This window comes from Phalaenopsis equestris, unplaced genomic scaffold, assembly GCF_001263595.1.
Source record: "Phalaenopsis equestris unplaced genomic scaffold, ASM126359v1 Scaffold000002, whole genome shotgun sequence".
In the NCBI taxonomy this organism is placed as follows: domain Eukaryota; kingdom Viridiplantae; phylum Streptophyta; class Magnoliopsida; order Asparagales; family Orchidaceae; genus Phalaenopsis; species Phalaenopsis equestris.
In genome coordinates this window covers 57,292,022-57,307,184 of record NW_018164444.1, presented here as the reverse complement: position 1 = coordinate 57,307,184, position 15,163 = coordinate 57,292,022, and the positions used below count along the sequence as shown (strand labels likewise).

Sequence of the window (15,163 nt, the reverse complement as noted above, 5' to 3'; positions counted from 1 at the left end):
TAAGCAATATGCATGTAAAGATATATGTTTAGATTTTAGATATGTAATGAATTGTGTGATATGTACGTAAATGCCCCTTCTAATTTTTGCAACATCAACACATAATACTTGGATAGAACTAAGAAAAGAAAAAAGGAAAATTTATCAAACAGTACAAGAAGCAGCAATTTGAATATTCTGTTAACTCAATAAATAAGATCCTAAAACATTATACAATGCTCTTCACTTTCATTCATATAATTCAGCAGCAAACCTACAGCAGAACTACATTTATAAAGCACATCTAAACAAAACAAACAATAGCTGCTGCTCTCTTCAGAATTGGTGGGTGTTATAATCAGTGCTACAAAGTCATGTATGGATACAACAAAAGATGAATAAGATCAACAACACCTTTCAAAAAAAGGATGTTCAAAATCATGGCTAATAGTCTTCATTGTTGGGGCAGTCCGACGCCCTGTGCCCGGTTCGGCCGCATTTGAAGCACGCTCCTGCAAAACTCCTGAAGTATTTTGAATTTCAGTCTCACTCGTGAAATGAAATAAAGGAGGATTTACGTACATAACCGATACCCCGCTCGATTTCTATCTATTTAGATATTTTTAACATTTGAACTTAAATTTTTACATGCACACCATACCACCTTACCTATGCATGAGAAGTATTGCACCTTTTAGAAGTTAAAATGGTGATATTTTTTTTGTGATATGAAAAGTTTGGATAGTATAAATGTAAATATCAAAATTTAAGTGTTAGATATATAAATACATAGGAATTACGTGGTTTGCATGTAAATGTGCCAGAAATAATATAGGCAAACAGGTTGAATCCAGTTGGTGCCACAGCTAGCTCGAGCCTAAAATTGTTTAATCAAGCAAGTTCAAGCTCGAGCCTAATTCTAGAGCATTGGCAGGCTCATTTGTTATTAAAGATTGAAAATGATTCTAATTCAAACAACTTGTATAATAAAATGACAAAAAGAATGAGCAATTATAATAAAAATAAGAAGAAATCATAAGAATTGTGTGGTATTATTTAAATCCTTCATAAATTAATGTTAGTGGTATTTTGAATAAGATTTAGAGATTTTAAGTGGGGTTATATAAATAAATATAAAGATTTAGGTATTGAATATAAAATATCCAAGGATTCCATGATATGAATGTCAATTCCCCAAAGACATACATACATTCCAAAGCATCTTTAATTTTTTCTTTATATACCATCCTAATGTCTAAATCACATTAAAACAAGTGCATGAAAAGGAATATTACAATTTTAAATGTAAGTTAACGTTACTGGTATTTTTTATGTGACTTACAGAATTAATTGTTGTATAAATAAAAAGGATTTACATATCAATCCTTATGTATTTACATATCTAGCATCAAAACTTCAATTTTTACATGCATTACCTATACATAAAAAAGGTGTATTTAGCTTTTTAAAAGTTAAGATCGTGATATTTTTGATGTGATATGAAAGATATGGGGGGTATAAATGCCAAAAAAACAAAGTTCAAGTATTATATATGTAACTACATAAAAGATGGGTGGCATGTAAGTAAATGCCCTATAAATAAATACAAAGATTTAGGTATTCATTACGTAAATATCTGAAAATTATGTGGCATGCATGTAAATCCCCCAACCAAATAAGTGACTGAAAGATTTAGGTATTGAATATAAAATATCCAAGGATTCCATGATATGAATGTCAATTCCCCAAAGACATACATACATTCCAAAGCATCTTTAATTTTTTCTTTATATACCATCCTAATGTCTAAATCACATTAAAACAAGTGCATGAAAAGGTATATTACAATTTTAGATGTAAGTTAACGTTACTGGTATTTTTTATGTGACTTAAAGAATTAATTGTTGTATAAATAAAAAGGATTTACATATATACCACCCAATCCTTATGTATTTACATATCTAACACCAAAACTTCAATTTTTACATGCATTCCAACTTACCTATACATAAAAAAGGGTGTATTTCGCATTTTAAAAGTTAAGATCGTGATATTTTTGATGTGATATGAAAGATTTAGGTGATATAAATGCAAAAAACAAAGTTCAAGTATTAGATATATAACTACATAAAAGATGGGTGGCATGTAAGTAAATGCCCTATAAATAAATACAAAGATTTAGGTGTTCATTACCTAAATATCTGAAAATTATGTGGCATGCATGTAAAGCCCCCAACCAAATAAGTGACTTTCCAAAGCATGTTTGAAGTCAATTAGGAGTGTAAAAAATACCTTTCTCTATTTCCAAATGATGGTCGGCTGGATTTCCTTCCACTCATTAACAAATCATCATCACTTCCCCAGGATGATTTGGACCAGTTATTCCCAGTTCTGTAGCTGCGTCCGCCTCGCCGGACTTCATCGTCGCTACCATAGTCCCTGCCACCCATACTTCTTGATCCTCTCGAAGTCCTATCCCTGAAACCACCTCGAGATCCAAACCCATCCCTGAAACCACTGCGGGATCCTCGTTCATGATTGGAAAAATGACCGTAAAAGTCGCTCGGAGGACCATCATCTTGCAATGCAGGCAACTAAACAAAAAGGAAACGATTGAGCAAGCATGATGAAATGAAAACTCACAGAGAAAAAGATCAAGAAGATATACGTACATACCAATCCATTTTTATGTATTCACATATCTGATACCTAAACTTCAATCTTTACATATACATCATCTTATCTATGCATGAAAAAAGTGTGTTTCCCTTCTTAAAAGTAAAAATGGGGGTACTTTGATGTGATATGAAAGATTTAGGAGTTAAAAATGTAAAAAATTAAATATTTATGTAAATGCCCCCAAAAGATTAAATAAGAATGAAACATATAAAAGTATACACAAAAAAAATGAAAAACTTCAGTGCATTCCAACACAAAATTTTACTCCTAATTGTTAGACTAGTGCCATAATCCAGAGATAAGTACTACAATCAATATTTTAAAATCAATCACATGAATAAGCTAAATTGTTAGGGAAGATGCAAGCACCCAAAAAAAAAAAACAAAACTGGTTTAATCTTAATTAAAAGAAAAATATCTAAGAAATGCGACAAAAATAAATATAGAATGCCATAGTTTAAACTCATAAGCTAAAAGCTTGCACCAAATAATCATTACACTTTCCACTGCAACACAATATATGCAAAAATACTTTTCCAATCGGTCCGTTTAGCAAAATTAATCCGTTACAAATTAAAGGATGCAAATGCACTTTAATGAAGGATATGAGAAAAAAAAAAGGTAAACAATACTACCTTTGTGATCTTAAATAAGGTGTTCCCAGGGGGTAACTGCTTGTTTAGCAAGTCCTTTGCGATCTCCTCAGGCAAATCAAAAACTGCTCCTTGAATCTGAATAATACAGAAAGCAAAAGTTATTGCTCTAGTAATTAATGTTTGATCATTTTAACTGAGTGGTTCAAAAACAAAAAGGAGGATTCACATACATACCACTCAATTCTTATATATTTACATATCTAACCCCTAAACTTAAATTTTGCATATATGCCACCTTATTTATGCATGAAACGGTAAAAAAAGTTAAGAAAATAATTTTAAAAAATTTTTAAAAAGAAATCTATGCATGAAAAGCTGTATTTCACTATTTAAAAGTTAAAATAGTGATATTTTTTATGTGATATGAATGATTTGGGTGGTAGGTATGTAAGTGACCCAAACATGAATACTATGTAAGTTTTCAGAACATGCTGACATTTTAAAAAATTCAAAATACTTTGCAATGCACTGTCAACAGATCGAGGGAGATCAGCATTTTAAAACTCTTCAAAGCTTACATTTTCATCTGCCAACAAGTGAATTTTGCCAACTTCATCCGCAGCAGCAGGATAAACGTCAGAAAGGAAACCTGTAACTGATCTGGCAGAAAAAAACCCCCTCGAGTATCCCGATTCACGAGTCAACTGTAATGTGATCCACCCCTGTAGAACAGATTGATAAAAAAATGTTAGAACAGCCCCTCATTATCAAAAAAATCTCTAAATTATGTGCCTATAGTGATTTAATGATAAGTACAAATCCATTAATTATCATGAAAATTAGTAATCAGAGAAGGAAAGATGATAGTTTGAAACGGAAACTCCCATAAAGGAAGAATTATGAACCTGAATGCCAAGAAGAAGAAGCCTAAAAGTTAAAAAAAGTGGTATTTTTTATGTGATAGGTGTATAAATGTAAGAAAAACAAAGTTTAGGTAGTAGGCATGTAACTAAATAGGAATATGGCGGTGTGCATGTAAATGCCCCATCTTTTCAATAATAGGATGTAAAGGCAAATTTCTTTTCATTAATAGCAACTGACATCACTGAAAAACAAGACTGAACAAAGAGCTTCCTCCACTGTTCTCCTAATATAATCTGCACCATCATTTTTATGAGGTATGTATTATGTGAGTAAATATGAAACCTTAGCTGTGAGACATGTAAATTCATAAGAATTGTGTACTATGCATGTAAATTTCCCTTTATATAATCAGTAGAAACTCACTGTTTAACTGAATAGCAAAGAAAAATTGTACGAAAACTGACTGTCATGAACATGAAGAAATAAAGCTTTGCACAAGGAGAGAGGAACATCTAAGTTTGTGAACTTTTTTTTATACAAAAATACTAATATCCAGACCTGCTCGTGGCTGATCAGAGAACGAGATGAAGGCGGCTGCGAAAAACCACTGAGATGTGCGAGCGCAGCAGCAAGAGCATCGGCCCCTTTCTCTTCCATCAGCTTCTGCGCCGTTGGCAAGAAAAACTGTATTGATTCAGAATGCACGCCATGAAGCGTAGCAAGAACTTGCTCAGCCGATGACTCCAACACTTCCTGTATCTGTGGAGGACTTATAAAGTCAAACCTACATCCTACATCACGCTCGAGAGATTTAACCGTTCTCCTCTGGCTGCTTGTAAACATCAATATAGCAGTGCCTTCTTTTCCGGCTCGTCCAGTACGACCAGAGCGGTGAACGAATGTTTCTGGATCATTTGGGAGCTCATAATGGATGATCTACACAAAGAAATTGAAATCTATAAATCTTATCTGATCATGAAGTAAACCAGCATAAATGAAATATATATTTGCAGGAAATGGAAAGGAAACTACCAAAGATGATGCATGATAAATATTTACATTGCAAATAGAGAATAATACAACAGGAAATACTAGCAATGTTCAGAATAAATAAATGGAAGATTTACATCATACCGCTCAGTTCCTATCTAACACCTAAGCTTTAATTTTGACATAAATACAAAATTATATAGTGGTATTTTTGATGTGACATGAAAGATTTCGGTGGTATAAACATAAAAAGTGAACTTTGAGACCCTGAAAAAGTTTATCAAGATCAACATACCAAATCAACATTTGGGATATCGAGACCACGAGAAGCAACATCTGTCGCAACAAGCACGGTAAATTTCCCCTGACGAAAACCATTCAATGTTCTCTCCCGTTGATATTGTGATATATCGCCGTGCAGTGCTTCAGAGGCTATGCTATTTGTTAAGGCTTGTGATACTTCATCAGCATCATTTTTTGTCTGTGTAAAAACAATGGTTTTTCCACCTTTGGCATATACCTAAGAAAGTCATAAACCAATATTAAAATTATCCTCATAATCTAAAAATATGCTTCTTCTAAGGAACAAAAACAAAATTAAAATACCGTAATAAGGTCGCTAAGAATTGTACGCTTCGAGGTAGAAGTTGTTGACACGGCATAAAGTTTAATTCCCTCTGCAAGTTTTTCTTCTTCCTCACCAACCTAGATGAAAGAGATAAAGAGAAAACAAAGTAAATTCAGAAAAATATCAAGGTCAAAAGCAAACTAGGAGCGAACTATAAACAAATTTAATGAGAATAAGGTAGAAAGCATTCTCTATTCCATGTCCTTTGCACATGGGAAGTTCTAAGATGTAAGACAAAAAGCTAAAAATAGAAAACAATTATAGACATGTATAAATGCATCCATAAGTATGAACTTCGTTTTAATTTGCAAAAAACCTTAAGCTTTCATGCTCTCCAGAAAAATATTATAAATTGAAAAGATAGTAGAACTAGGCGCGTGCAAACAGATATTTTAGATGAATTAGTTAACAAATCAGTCTAACAGAATCAAATCAAATACCAAAATCCATAAAAACAAACTAACAAAGCAGTTGCCAAATAACAATCCGAAATGTCGTTCAATATTTCATTTTAATTGGTTTGGCTTGGAGCAAACTGAAATTTACCATTTTGTTCTATTCCAAGCCTAAATAATTAAAGCATAAGGTTCTATTTCAAAATTAAAAATTTATTTCTCTTTTTTATATTCTGACAATCTCTTTAAAATAAAAAATTTCAAACTAAACTAAAATAAAAATGTCATATACTCAATTTATTTTCTTTCTAAATGAATTTCATTTCCAAATCATATTATTATTCCGTTTATTTAGTTTAATGATTATTTAAACCATTCCAAAAAACAAAAAACAAAAAACCGAGCATTAAAATCTTTAAAGCACGAAGCCAAATCATTATTTGAGAACCAAACCCAATAATCAAATGAACTCGATTCAGTTTGTTTTAACCAAACAATGAAGGACAACGAAGGCCGCTAAGTAGAACCATCACACGTAAAAAGAAAAATTAGAAAGTACCAAGTCAATCGTGAGAGGATTGTCCAAATATTTTCTTGACAATTTCTTCACCCAACCAGGCATTGTGGCAGAAAACAACATATTTTGACGCTTCGATGGTAGCTTTTCCAATATAACTTCGACATCTTCTTCGAATCCAACAGCAAGCATCCGGTCTGCTTCATCGAGGATCAAATACTGAACTTCTCCCAACTGAAGGCTATCATTATTGACCAAATCAATAATTCGACCAGGAGTTCCCACAACCACATCAACACCTCGGGTAAGAGCATTTTGCTGAACATTGTAAGAAACACCCCCATAAACACATACGGTGTTAAGGTATGGTGCTGACTCCTTAATTTCCTTCTCAACTTGCTTAGCCAGCTCCCTAGTAGGAGCTAGAACAAGAACGCGAGGATGACGACCAGCACGCCTTCACAAATAGAGGTAAGAAGATTAATAAGAATTAAGATGAATGAGATAAATTTAGTGTAAACTAGAGGCATTTACACACATACCAAATAATTCTTATGTATTTATATATCTAGCACCTAAACTTTAATATTTAGATTATATTACGAGGGGGCCTAGCATAAGGGCGAATTTGTCTTTTGTACGCTTAAGGGCAATTTAGTCTTTTAGGCAATTTAGTCTTTTATAGTCTTTTATTATTGTTGTTGTTAGGTATAAATAGACTTGTTATGACTAGGGTTAGGATTATGCATGAGATTGAATTGTGAGTCTTAGGTCTAGGGTTTGGTAGAGATTTCCTTAACTCTTGAATTATAGAAATTGGAAGAAATTGTCTAACGCTCGAATGGTAGGTGTTTATCATTTGTATTCGTGTGAATTGTCATATTATTACAATAAAAATGTGTTTTCCTTAATTTATGTGGGAAAGTGTGTCGATTTCTGCCTAGGATCCTATCAATTTGGTTTCAAAGATCAAGATTTTGGGAATCAGATCAACAGAAAAGAGGATTCATCGACTCTAGCAAAAGCTAAAGCAAATGACTTCAAGTGACGGAGCCCTCGATTTTCGAGTACAAAGCTCTGAAAACAAATAAAAGATTGTGACATCCAGTGATCACGACGTTCAAAGCCGAAACAGTCGATGGAAGTGTCGCGACGTACAAAATAGCAGAGGGAAGCAAGGGACGGGCCGCTACAGTCGCGATAGCAACTCCTGCATAATCGACGCTCGCGATGCAGTGGGATTGCAGCGATATAATCACAATTCGAGCGAGCTGGGGAAATCGTGACTCTGTTCCTCGCGATACAATCGCGATCAGATCTAATTGGGAAGGCAACGACTAGAAGTGGCTTACAAAAACCCGAAGCTCTCTTTTTTTCCTCTTGCGCCCTCAACACGATCCAATCACGATCAAAAGCTAGCTAGAAGGCAATCGCGAGGGATCACGGCGAACAGAGACCCAAAGCTTTTGGGATCGCGGAGAACCTAGGGCAGAAGCTCCCATATTCCAAGATCACACCGATTTGTGCACGGACAGTCGTAGTAGGTGCTACCTGGGAAGTGATGACGGGATTGACGTGATTCGAAAATATTCATTTGACGTACAGTTGTGATAAGAGCTAGCTGAGGAGAGATGATGGGATTATAGGTTATAAAAATTTGTCTTTGAGATTAAATTTTTTTTCCGAAAGAGATGCAACAAATAAAGTAGATCTGGAAAAGAAATTGGAGGAAGATATGAGTCAAATCAAATCTGTGATGGAAGAAAGGTTCGCCGCCATATAAGAGAGCTTATCGTCCTTGGAGACCGATTGGAGGACGATTCAAGAGCATGGGAAAAATTCAAGAAATACTGAAGAGACTAATTGAGATGCAATCCAAGAACCTGCCGACAGGTCAATTTGTAAACCCTAACAAAAGGTTAATTGGAGAATTTATGGCGAGAACGAAAAGAAAAGAAATTTAACATGTGGAACATGATGGGGAAAACAACTACCATCACAAAGCCCTCTCAGGGCATCTATTAGGGGGTGAATTAGAGATTTCTAATGGAGGCAATTAGGCCTAAACATAGAAAGTAGATTATGTCAGAGGTATGGAGGAGCATGAAGAAGAAGGGAGAGAAACACTGAGGGGATATGATCAAAGAATGGAGTTTTACCCTCGATACATGGGGGGAAACAACAAAAGAAGATGAAGTTGTGGTGGAGATGTTAGAGTTAGAAAGTTGAACATATCGATCTTCGAGCAGGAAGACGCACATTGGTTGTTGTATCGGGCAGTATGGGTTAGATGGGGAAGAGAAACTCATTGAGGCAGGATTGTGTTTGTAGAAGAAAGCCTTAACGTGGTTTCAACGGAGAGAGTCTGGATACCCGATTAGTTTGTGAGAAGAATTTAAGGATTGTTTGTTGAAATGTTTCAGGGTCATTCGGGAAGGAGATTTACACGAGCAATTCTATATTTTGACTCAGTACGGTCATATAATATATGAAGTGATTTAAATTATTGTCTGAACGACTGCAAAGGATTTCTGAAGTAGAAATGGAGGGGAATTTCATAAAAGACTTAAAGCCCAACACATGGGCAACACTCCAACTACTAAAATAGTGGGGATTGAGAGAGATGATGGAGTTAGCTCAGATGGTGGAAGACAAGAACCAGGTGAAGAAAGCCAGCAGAAGCAACACAGATGGAGTGTCGTAAGGAACTGCTGTAACCACGACGATGTCAAAAGTTCAAACAATGGAAGTTCAGAGGAATGTTGCACGGGACATGAATAATAGACCACGACTAGGAGCAACACTCAAGTGCCTTATAGATTCGGGAGAAGCAGGGAAAACAACTACCATCACAAAGCCCTCTCAGGGCTCCTATTAGGGGGTGAATTAGAGAATTCTAATGGAGGCGATTAGGCCTACACATAGAAAGTAGATTATGTCAGAGGTATGGAGGAACATGAACAAGAAGGAAGAGAAACACTAAGGGGATATGATCAAAGAATGGAGTTTTACCCTCGATACATGGGGGGAAACAACAAAAGAAGATGAAGTTGTGGTGGAGATGTTAGAGTTAGAAAGTTGAACATATCAATCTTCGAGCAGGAAGACACACATTGGTTGTTGTATTGGGCGGTATGGGTTAGATGGGGAAGAGAAACTCATTGAGGCAGGATTGTGTTTGTAGAAGAAAGCCTTAACGTGGTTTCAACGGAGAGAGTCTGGATACCCGATTAGTTTGTGAGAAGAATTTAAGGATTGTTTGTTGAAATGTTTCAGGGTCATTCGGGAAGGAGATTTACACGAGCAATTCTATATTTTGACTCAGTACGGTCATATAATATATGAAGTGATTTAAATTATTGTCTGAACGACTGCAAAGGATTTCTGAAGTAGAAATGGAGGGGAATTTCATAAAAGACTTAAAGCCCAACACATGGGCAACACTCCAACTACTAAAATAGTGGGGATTGAGAGAGATGATGGAGTTAGCTCAGATGGTGGAAGACAAGAACCAGGTGAAGAAAGCCAGCAGAAGCAACACAGATGGAGTGTCGTAAGGAACTGCTGTAACCACGACGATGTCAAAAGTTCAAACAATGGAAGTTCAGAGAAATGTTGTACGGGACATGAATAATAGACCACGACTAGGAGCAACACTCAAGTGCCTTATGGATTCGGGAGAAGCAAGCCAATGGGTTATGTTTTGGGTGTGATGAGAAGTTTACCCCAAGACACCGTTGCAATGATCGAATATTACAAGTTCTTATAGTGCAGGATGAGGAGTCAAAGAATGAAGAAAGAGAAACAGTTGTGGGGAAGGAACACTCTCATTTTTACCCATCTTGAGGACAAGGTATCTTTTGGGGGGAGTATTGTTACGAGAGCCCCTAACCCAAGGGCAAATTTGTTTTTTTCTACACCTAACGGCAATTTAGTCTTTTATTATTTTTTTGTTGGGTATAAATAGGTTTGTTATGTCTAGGGTTAGGGTTATGCATGGGATTAAGTTGTGAGTCTTAAGTCTAGGGTTTGGAAGAAATTTACTACCTCTTAATTTATAAGAATTGAGAGAGATCGCCTACCTCTCAAATGATAGGTCTTATTGTTTGTATTCTTGTGAGTTGTTTGGATCATTGCAATAAAAATTTGTGTTTGCCCTATTTTTATGGAAAAGTGTGCCAATTTCTACCTAGCATCGCATCACATTCGTAACACTTAGCATCACATCAAAAATAGCACTTTTACTAACTTTTTTGAAGCTAAATGCACCTTTTTATGCATATGTTTATAGCACCAAGGTGTCATAAATGTAAATATCAAACTTTAGGTGCTGGATATATAAAGCCATAAGAATTGTGTGGTACGTATGTAAATTTCCCTATAAATTAACAATCAAAAGAAAACAGCTAATGCAAACCTTCGTATGCCTTTGTCATCTTCAGTTAGCTTCTTTATGACAGGAATACCAAAAGCCAAAGTTTTCCCTGTACCTGTTTTGGCCCGGGCAATAATGTCCCTTCCTTCCAAAGCAGGTAGCAACACAGCCCTCTGAAGTGAAGCGAGTTTATTGAGTAGAAAATCATTAAATTCAGGCATGGCAATGTATTAGCATCCAGCACCAGACAATAAGAATAATGACAATAGCACAAAAATTATTAGCATCAAAGAAATATTCCCGTTTGGAATGTTTATAAATTAGCATCTTAACACTTGATAAAGTTTAAAATTACAGGTTAACAACTAAAATCATAAATTTGAACTCTGAAGCTACTAAACGCAGAAGCTACCCAATTAATGTAATGGGTTAACAAGCGATGCTAGCAAAATCCGCGGACATCAAACTCATTGATTAACACAATTCCCATCTTTGGGAATATCGAATCCCTCAGTTTATAACCATATTTTCTGCAATTCTTGCATAAGAATAAACCTTGACTCGACAAGAACTTAACTTTTCACATAGACAACGTAATTACAGAGTAGAAATGGGGAAAAAAAAACTGAAGAACTTTCTGTAAAAGCGGACATTAGGAAACATAAAACGAACAAGTTTTAAAAAAAATTATTTTTTTATAATACAGGGAATCAGCATCAATTACTCGTTACCTGAATGGGAAAGAGGTGGGTAATCCCTCGTTTCTGAAGAATATCGACAAGCTGTTCCGGCAAGCCTAGCTTGGAAACATCGAGCTCGTCCTTATCCCCTTCCGACATATCCTCTCCAAACTGATACTCTTCATCTTCGTCTTCGTCTAGAGAAGAAGAGCCCTTGAAGCCGCCGAGCCCCTTAAAGGCCTCCTCGCTAAGCACCGAGTTCGGAGAAGCGATGGCTGAAGGCACGACTAGCCGGAGGCCCCTCGAGCTCCTCAACAAGCAGTAGCAGGCATCAAAAGCCCTGGGGGCCGGGGAGGAAGAAGCCCTAAGCAAGCAGACATGGTTTTTTTCGAATGGAAAGGGAGGTAGTGAAGGGAATACAGAGACTCTCCTGTGAAGGTCAAGAAAGGATGCGGAGGAGAAGTTCTGGAAGAGAGAGGAAACGCAGACATTGGAGGCCATGGAAGCTCGGCGGAAGGATGCGATAAGGTAGCTACTGGCCTCACAAGCTTCCAACTCCCTGCCCTTCTCGCGGCTTGAAGATAAAGCCGGTACGGGTAGTGAGCCGAGGTTCAAGGGAGAAGGAAGGGCTTTTTATTAAAACCCTGGAACTCGTTTAGTCCGGGCCATGGGCTTGGAGTTGGCCCCGAAAGGAATTTTTTGGATGCATTTACATACATGCCGCCCAATTCTTATTTATTTACATGCGTGACCAAAATTTTACTTGTTTACACTTCTTATGACATTAAAAAACATGTTTTTTTCATGCATAGGCATGCCGGTATGTATGTAAGAATTAAAGTTTTATGTGATTGATACTTAAATATAGAGAAATTAAGTGGTATGTATGCAAATTTTTCAATATTTTAAGCATTTTTTTTCACTCCTCTGTACAAAATATGAAGTGTGATTATGATAGAGCTTGAACTTTAGTCAGGTTGAAAGGCTACACTTGAATTTATTTAGACTGGTCTACTTATGAGGCTACTTTATTCGGGTGTAATAAGTCTATTATAGTTAAATATTGATTCTAGTGTTTTAATTGTGTACTTATTCTATTAAGGTTATCACTATACGTGACCTTTTGAGTTTATATCACCTGGGATAATTAGATTGCTTGCACTTGGGCTATTTTGAGGTAAGAAATAGGTTCGTGAGTAAAGTTGTCACAAATTGGGTTCCACTCAAAGATAATTTGTTGTTCAACATCTTTATCCCTCACAAATATTATGATATATTCATGTAATATATATTTTGTTGAAATTTAAACACTAAATCTAGCCAAAATTAATCTCGAATTGCTAGTTGTTAGAGCATTAGCAAACAAAGGGATTCTAATTTTATTTGTAATTTTAGAAATTCTAGTTTCAAACCAACAACAAAGATAAATATTAGGAAGTTAAATCCAAATATATATTTTCATGAAATTCTCTTTAAGATGACAAAATTGGTATCAGAGCTCTGAATTGGTATCAGTATCAGTATCAAATTGAATTTATTTAGAGTGGTCTACTTATGAGGCTACTTTGTTCGGGTGGAATAAGCCTATTATAGTTAAATATTGATTCTAGTGTTTTAATTGTGTACTTATTCTATTAAGGTTATCACTATACGTGACCTTTTGAGTTTATATCACCTGGGATAATTAGATTGCTTGCACTTGGGCTATTTTGAGGTAAGAAATAGGTTCGTGAGTAAAGTTGTCACAAATTGGGTTCCACTCAAAGATAATTTGTTGTTCAACATCTTTATCCCTCACAAATATTATGATATATTCATGTAATATATATTTTGTTGAAATTTAAACACTAAATCTAGCCAAAATTAATCTCGAATTGCTAGTTGTTAGAGCATTAGCAAACAAAGGGATTCTAATTTTATTTGTAATTTTAGAAATTCCAGTTTCAAACCAACAACAAAGATAAATATTAGGAAGTTAAATCCAAATATATATTTTCATGAAATTCTCTTTAAGATGACAAAATTGGTATCAGAGCTCTGAATTGGTATCAGTATCAGTATCAAATTGAATTTATTTAGAGTGGTCTACTTATGAGGCTACTTTGTTCGGGTGGAATAAGCCTATTTTAGTTAAATATTGATTCTAATGTTTTAATTGTGTACTTAATAGGTAAGATAAATATTAGGAAGTTTAATCCAATATATATATATTTCCATGAAATTCTCTTTAAGATGACAAAATTTTGGTGTCCATTGTTTAAAAATAAACAAATTTTCGAAAAATAAAATTGTGATCTCTACCTCTAACAGTTTCAAGACTTCTAAACAAAAAAAAAAACTTAAATAGTGATACGCCACCAATAAATTTTCATAATCTGGCACGAATCTCAAGACAATATTTTGAGCAAAGAATATTCAAACCTTGATAAGAAGTAATTCAAAACTCCAAATTTAGTAAACATATAGTCAAACTGACCGACTAGAAGAGACGGATCTAATGATTTCAAAGTTAGTCCAATCCCAGTCAAATCAGGCCCAAATTTAGTGATTAAATCATTCTTGGAGGAAGTTCGGAAGCATTTGAAAGGACAAACGGATGTCAAATCTAGCGAGTCTATAGTCAAATCGAGCGTCTCGACAAGATGAATCCAACGAGCCCAAAATTGCACAATTCTAACATTGTTAAGGCGCTCCAATGTCAATCATACATCATCTAATCTAGGGAAGCTTTCCGGACCGTCCTATCAAAATGATTTATATTCCTACATTAATTGCACCTAAAACACTATAAATAGAGTTTCACCCTTCACATGAGGGGAGGAGGCTGGAGAGAGAACTGGAGGCTTTGAGAAAAAGCTCAAGTCCAACATCATCCCTGCCATCATCGACCTTCGTCGACCACCACCGATCATCAGCGACCACCGCCGACCTCCATCGACCACCGCCGACAACCATCGACCACCGTCGATCACCGTTGACTGTCATCTACAGTCGATCATCGGCGACCACCGTTGGAGAACTTGAGGCTTTGAGAAAAATTTCATGCCCAACATCATCCCTGCCATCGTCGACTTTCGTCAACCACCGCCGATCATTGGCGACCACCGCTGACCTCCATCGACTACCGCCGACAACCATCGACCACCGTCGATCACCGTTGATTGTCATCTACATTCGATCATCGGCGACCACCGTTGGAGAACTTGAGGCTTTGAGAAAAATTTCATGTCCAACATCATCCCTGCCATCGTCGACCACCACCGATCATCGGCGACCACCGCCGACCTCCATCGACCACCGCCGACAACCATCGACCACCGCCGACAACCATCGACCACCGTCAATCACCATTGACTATCATCTACAGTCGATCATCGACGACCACCGTTGACCGGACAACATCAGGCGACGTTGTAATCTAAAAATTTAATAATCCTTTCCCGTCTATGGGACAAAGGGT

General features: G+C 36.0%; 1 protein-coding gene across 1 annotated transcript; it reads right to left on the bottom strand.

The window, feature by feature from the left end:
* Positions 1-208: 208 nt before the first annotated feature.
* LOC110026696 (DEAD-box ATP-dependent RNA helicase 3, chloroplastic) lies at positions 209-12,323 on the bottom strand. The gene is made up of 10 exons (XM_020727749.1): positions 11,755-12,323; positions 11,066-11,196; positions 6,691-7,105; positions 5,715-5,813; positions 5,404-5,628; positions 4,677-5,054; positions 3,833-3,976; positions 3,294-3,389; positions 2,272-2,573; positions 209-502 (listed from the first exon to the last, which is right to left on the bottom strand). The coding sequence occupies exons 1-10, from the start codon at positions 12,202-12,204 to the stop codon at positions 424-426; spliced, it is 2,319 nt and encodes a 772-aa protein (XP_020583408.1). The 5' UTR covers positions 12,205-12,323; the 3' UTR covers positions 209-423.
* Between the last annotated feature and the right edge of the window lie 2,840 nt (positions 12,324-15,163).

Bases quoted from the DNA above. Each gene is read 5' to 3' on its own strand.
- LOC110026696 (XM_020727749.1), bottom strand. From the start codon at position 12,204: ATGGCCTCCAATGTCTGCGTTTCCTCTCTCTTCCAGAACTTCTCCTCC. The intron at 3,390-3,832 runs GTAAGCTTTGAA...TGTATTATTCAG, and splicing joins ACTTGTTGGCAGATGAAAAT to ATTCAAGGAGCAGTTTTTGA. The intron at 503-2,271 runs GTATTTTTTACA...AAAATACTTCAG, and splicing joins TCATTTGGAAATAGAGAAAG to GAGTTTTGCAGGAGCGTGCT.